The sequence below is a fragment of the Daktulosphaira vitifoliae genome, unplaced genomic scaffold (genome assembly GCF_025091365.1).
Source record: "Daktulosphaira vitifoliae isolate Bord-2020 unplaced genomic scaffold, ASM2509136v1 Scaffold_5, whole genome shotgun sequence".
NCBI classification, from domain to species: Eukaryota; Metazoa; Arthropoda; class Insecta; order Hemiptera; family Phylloxeridae; genus Daktulosphaira; species Daktulosphaira vitifoliae.
The window spans coordinates 10,457,106-10,463,318 of NW_026099576.1; the positions used below are offsets into that span (position 1 = coordinate 10,457,106).

The 6,213-nt window shown below is 24.2% G+C and overlaps 1 protein-coding gene across 3 annotated transcripts; it reads left to right on the top strand.

The window, feature by feature from the left end:
* The first annotated feature begins 725 nt into the window (after positions 1–725).
* On the top strand, positions 726–6,106 carry LOC126907045 (UNC93-like protein MFSD11). Of its 3 annotated transcripts, none has more exons than XM_050688048.1 (9): positions 726–1,036; positions 1,216–1,385; positions 1,448–1,624; positions 4,129–4,397; positions 4,471–4,596; positions 4,932–5,121; positions 5,193–5,328; positions 5,620–5,750; positions 5,969–6,106. In XM_050688048.1, the coding sequence occupies exons 1-9, from the start codon at positions 950–952 to the stop codon at positions 5,982–5,984; spliced, it is 1,302 nt and encodes a 433-aa protein (XP_050544005.1). In that variant the 5' UTR covers positions 726–949; the 3' UTR covers positions 5,985–6,106. The 3 variants fall into 3 exon arrangements, with proteins under 3 accessions (XP_050544005.1, XP_050544006.1, XP_050544007.1); XM_050688049.1 differs by having other exon boundaries at positions 933–1,036; positions 1,134–1,385; XM_050688050.1 differs by lacking the exon at positions 726–1,036 and having other exon boundaries at positions 1,266–1,385; positions 1,483–1,624.
* The last annotated feature ends 107 nt before the right edge of the window (positions 6,107–6,213 follow it).

Below are 6,213 nucleotides of genomic sequence, written 5' to 3' on the forward strand. Positions count from 1 at the left end.
GATTCAGATTTTGTTCAAGAGAAGAATTACAACATATTTATACAGGAAGATTCTATTATCATTGACCACTTAAGGGGTCATTGATAATAGGGGTTAAGGGCTGCATTTAGGGGAGGGCACTGGTGCATGTGACCTGGGCGGTACTAAAATATAAAGCAAATTATAGAGTTAAAGACTTTTTTTTTGCTCATTCATAAAAAAAAATTGAGAAAAAATTTTTTGTTGTTCAAAATAAAAAAGTTGAGGGCGGTACAAATCCTAAATGCGGTCCTGTTCATAAATAGTTTCATAATATAAGTATGAGTGCCACTTAAACAACTTGATAAGCAGTAAATTATAATTGTGTCAGGCACAGATACAATTACAATTTCTAAGAACTTAAGACATTTTTTTGATAGAGGTTTGTTTAATAGAATTTGATTAACTACTAAGGTTTTTTTAGATAAAGATAAATTGATAAAGATACTTAATGTTAACATATGTAGATTGTGATTAATCAAATTAAGTCTACATGAATATATCATCAGTTTTATAAAGACATTATTTTGTATGACAACAATTTTGGAAACCATTGAAATTAGCGTTACATACATATTTGGTATCTATCGCTTTTTTCTTTCATCATTTAAATTATCTTTAAAGATAATAGACAATTATCAGTTAACCGCCTTCTTAAGCAAATATTCAAATATTAATTAATATGAGTTAAAAATTTAAAAATCAATGTAATATTATAATGATGTGTACATTGCTGTAATTAAGCAATACAAAATGTCATATTTTTGTATACCAGATTCACATAACATTTCTATTGAAAATCAATAATTAATAACGCCAAATTGTTTATAAATATTTAGTTTTATAGTAAAATTGATCACACATACTTTTTCAGTTTTTTATAGCCTAAACACTTAAGTTTTTTTAAAGTTGAGTTATATTTCTCATTACAATGGATAAAAGGTTAATGAATGTAAGCCTTTTAGGCTTGTCATTTATGCTCGTCTTCACCGCATTTCAGACAATGGGTAATATTGAAGTAAGTGGTAATCACCTTAAATAAATATTGTTCAAAATATATATGAAACACTATAACCATACTATGAATTTTTCTTTACTTAATTAAATCTGAACAGGTAAAATTGTTATAACTAATACTATCACTTTATTCAAAAATATGGTACAATAAAAAAAAAATTATTTATGTTGATTATTAAGAAAATTGTACTGGAAAGTATACAAAATGACTATCCAACATTCACGGGAGATGGATACATCAGTTTGTCAATTATTTATGTAGTATTTGCATTGTCCAGTTGGGTATCGCCGTCTATCGTTAGTTGTGTAGGATCGAGAAAGTCAATGTTTATTGGATCTTGTTGTTACACGTATGTGTTATAAGTAAAATAATGATGCACGAAATACAAAAATTGTTATTATTTATTTGCAGCTTATTTTTAATTTCATTCCTTTTGCCTTCAACAGAGTTGCTTTATTTAATGTCAGCATTAATTGGATTAGGAGCTTCAATTATTTGGACAGGACAAGGAACATATTTGACTTTGAATTCAGATCCAACAACCATGTCTAGAAATTCTGGTATATTTTGGGCATTATTACAAATGAGGTTTTTATTAAATTTTATGTAGTAATATTGTTATTATGGTGATTGTCCGATACAAATTCCTCTAAAATGAATATTTAAATATTTAGCATTAAAATTTCTATAAATATGTTTCTAACATAAAAATTTTTATGAATTATTTAAAGAAATTTCAACACAAGTCTTTATTTATTTATGTCTATATTCTTCATTTAAATAATGATTTTTTATATTCACAAATAATAATACAAATATATTAAAAAACGAAGTGATTTTCTTTATGTAAACCGCTCGATTTCTCTTAGAAAAATAATTATGTTAAAAAATTCTTTTAGTTTTTCTTGTTACATTTAATGTTTGGTTCATAAATTATTATGTATATTTTTATTTAAACTATTATATCTTTTAAAATATCAATATTTCAATATTTTCACACTAATTTTTGTTTATAAGTATTACATTTTTTCGATGAAAACTGTTATTTGCTTGAATATAATAGCCTGGAATTGAAAAAATAGCAAATAGTATATTATCTATGCAATCATAAGATCTCATATGTATTCATTTATTGCAAATCAAATTAAATATTAATAATTGTAAAAATTTAGGTTATAGAGGATGTCACGAGGTGGCTCCGACGTTAATATTCTTTGATATTATAAGTTATAAGTTAAGGAATACCCTTATTCTGATTCAAATTAGTACGAATATCAGTTGACGGTGTACTCTTGTGATATTATGATAATATATAAAAAAAAACCACGATGGAGTAGGAATTATAATAACTGAGTAATATCCGCCATAGTCGCAAACTAGTCGTAGTCCGTCAAAATCATGTTAACTGGTATTAGATATTTAGTGTACTCGATGTTTATAACAATAACTACTTGTATGATGTCGAAGTAAAATTCACATCGTGTAAACTGTGTGTTTACCCAAAAAATTGCGTTTTCCTTTAACACAATGAATTGTAATTTCTTAGATGATTATTATTCAGCCAGATATTTTAATAAGTTTTATTCAATAAATATATTACTAGTAATTGGCGTAAAAAAATCGCGTTCTCTTTATTGTCCTTTTCTTTACCACACAAAACAACTCTTTATTTCGTAAACCATGTTCATGTAAAAAATTTAATTTTCACAGTTTTAAAAATGCTGTAAAAAATTTATTACTGTGTACATTAATAAGAAATATTTTTATGCTTTAAAAATGGCTATCTTGAACTTTATTACGTTTTTCGGAAATCAAAAAAAAATGTTTTATTCTTTAAAATATAAAATTATAAATTACGATATTATTTATAGTTTAATAGTAGAACAATTGTTTAAAAATGAAAGTGTTGTAAAATTTAAATAGAGTAAAAGTTATAGGACATTCAGGACCACTTTGTGTATAAATGGCCTCATTTCTTCTACCGTCTTAGTATAAAAATATTTATAACATCAATTGTACTGGCTCAAGTTGTTATCGACTAGTCATATTCTTAATTAGATCATTTTCTAATTTATAGCTTAGTTAAATATGTATGTTACCATTAAACAAATAAAGTTGAAAATTAAGTATTTAATAATTAATAAATCAAGAAATATATGAATCTAAAAAAAAAAAAGAAAATATTTTCTTAGATTATTTTCTATTAGATAAATAATGCATGATAGATTGATAACTTTTGGACCAGTACATCAGAAGTTATGACTTTTTTTTAATATAAACTGTAGAAGAGGCTTGGGTATAATAATGTTTATCATTAAACATATCTCTGTCAATCCTCTTCTGCCGCCAAAGATTATAATTTTAATAACTTACGAAATACAGGTCCAAAAGTTGCTATCGGCCAATAATTTTCTTAATTAGATTATTTTATAAGCTATTTAAATACACATGTAGCTATTTAAAAAAATACAGTTTACATCTTAATAAGGTATATTAAATAAAAGATAAATTAAAGTAGTAATTTTTAATTGATAAATCTAGAAATATATTAAATTAAAAAATATTATTTTCTTCTTTTTCCTCGCCTTAATCCTAACTACATGTGGTCGGCTAAAAAAATTGTCCTAACATAACTGTTATTTTAAGAAAACTGAGTCCCTAGCGTAAAAAAGCCACTTTGTTTATACATATTTTTTATGATTAATTATTTAGTATTTATAATATTTTCTAATTTTTTTAAATCTATCTACTTGAAAAATTCTTAGTTTATTGTGAGTTTTTGACATTAATAGTTTTATAGTAAACTGTAAATAAACGTCATTAAAAAAATTTAATAGTTATACACAAATTTGGGTTATAAATGGGTTTTAACAATTATTTACGTCAACATTTAAATTGATCATTATTATATTAGGAATATTAAAATAATAGTTCCAATTATGAAGTTAAATTTTTAGACAGAAATATCTGTTTGCTGTTTGAAAGAGATAAATATTTATTATTTTTGAGATAAATTTAACTATATATTTAATTCAATAAATTATATTAAAATATAATGAATTTAGTTTAATTTTTTTAATTTAATTTTTCAGCATGTTTTTAGGAAATACTTTTGTATATTTTGTTCTTCGTGATAAATCTCATTTAGATGAATCAACTAGAACACTTTTATTTACCGTTTTGACTGTAGTTTGTTTTTTGGGAACATTACTGTTTCTACTTTTACGATCATCAGTTAGTTTTGAAGGAGCGGAAAATGAACAAGGAATACCTCTGAGCATAACGAACGAATTAAAAAATTCTATTGCTCTTTTTTTAACTGAAGATATGTGCTTATTAAATATGTCATTCTTCTTTACAGGTATGAATAATAAATAAATATCTTAAAGGCATTTGATAATATAACTGTGAATATTTATAAATTTTGATTATAGGTTTACATTTATCATTTTTTAGTGGAGTATATAGTTCAAGTATTGGGTTTACAAAACAAATAGGTCCTAACAGTAAGCAATTGGTTGGATTATCTGGTGTCTTTATTGGTGCTGGAGAAATTATTGGTAAGCTTAGTATTATTAGTTACAATAAAACTATTTAGGTTATTTATTTTTTAACTATAGTTCCTCGCTATCTCTTTATTAAAATAATTTCTAAGATGAAAAATTTTACACTTTATTCTTTTATATACAGAGTAAACATTTGCACTTTTATATTTTACTTATTGTACAGTATAAGAAAGTGCGAATTTTGTTATTTATAATTTTTATTAAATTTTTCGTAACAATATGTATCAAACAAAAAATCACTACTTTAAAGTTTTAGTTAATCTTGTTTTTATTTAGTCAATTTTAAATTACCAATTCCGTTAAATACTTATTTACCATTCTTTTTGAAGGAGGTTTGCTATTCAGTATTTTAGGTAAAAAAACTACTACTGCTGAATTAGGATCTAAAGGATTTGGTCATTCTGCTGTTGTTGCACTTGGATTTATTATAAATATAATAGCTTATGGATTAATTTTCATTAATCTACCTGATGATGCTCCATTTAAAGATACTGACACGATATCTTTTATTCAGCCAAAGTTAGTATTATTGAATGAATTAAATAAAATTATTTACATTAATTTAATATTTACCTTTAATAATAATTTAGTCAATATATAGCAATATTCTGCAGTTTTCTTTTGGGTTTTGGTGACAGTTGTTTTAACACTCAACTATATAATGTAATTGGTCAAAAATATTCTGAAAATAGTGCACCAGCTATAGCGTTGTTTAATTTTATGAAGGTAACTTGAAGCTTCTTCATTTATATCGTTTATAAAAAAAAAAATCAGGGACTGAAAACAGTTTTCTAAAAACCAGTTAACACAGATTTTATCATGTTTTATTAACCGAAACTTATTATTTATCAAAACCAAAACCGAACCCACAAACATATTGGATGGTTTTAATCCCTAAAAAAACTCAAATTAAAAATTTTTTGTCTGTTTCAGTATTAATATACATATATTTTTTAATTTTTATTATTATGTAAGTTGTACTATTAAATTAAAAAATATAAACTTCTTTTATTTTAGTCCATTGCAGCTGCTATAAGTTTTTTCTACAGTAATCTCTTTGGAATGTATGTTCAATTAACATTGTTAATGATTACTTTAATTATGGGTTCATTGTCTTTCTTCAAAGTAGACAAGTCTCTAGAAAATCGGTGAGAAATTAAAAACATGTATGCCATGCAAAACAATGTATTTTTATATATTGTCATTAATATTTTAACTTAATATAATTTCATTAAGTTTATTAAGAGTAGTTCATTCATCGTAATTATATTTTTTGACCATCATTCCATTATTGTTATCGGTCAAGTATTTCGTGTGTCAAATGGTTTTTTATTTTAATAATTAATTTAATCCATAATTTACATAGGTATAAAGAATTTTAATATTCAAATGATTCAACTTTAATGAACTTGATCAAGTAAACATTCTCCTGTACAATACTACACAATTGTTTATATTATACATTTTTTCAATAATTTGTAGACAATAAAATTACATATTTTAATTGTGTGTTATAATTATAAATTTTACTGTACCAACAGAAATATAATTATATTCATAATTGTATAATCAAATTAAAAAAAAAACGGTAGCACAGTGGGGTCGCGGCAT

What these genes read in the sequence shown, in the direction of transcription:
- LOC126907045 (XM_050688048.1), top strand. Translation starts at nt 950, where the DNA reads ATGGATAAAAGGTTAATGAATGTAAGCCTTTTAGGCTTGTCATTTATG. An exon ending in TATGTCATTCTTCTTTACAG is followed by an intron (nt 4,398 to 4,470) that starts GTATGAATAATA and finishes TTTTGATTATAG; the next exon opens with GTTTACATTTATCATTTTTT. An exon ending in TGGTGCTGGAGAAATTATTG is followed by an intron (nt 4,597 to 4,931) that starts GTAAGCTTAGTA and finishes TTCTTTTTGAAG; the next exon opens with GAGGTTTGCTATTCAGTATT.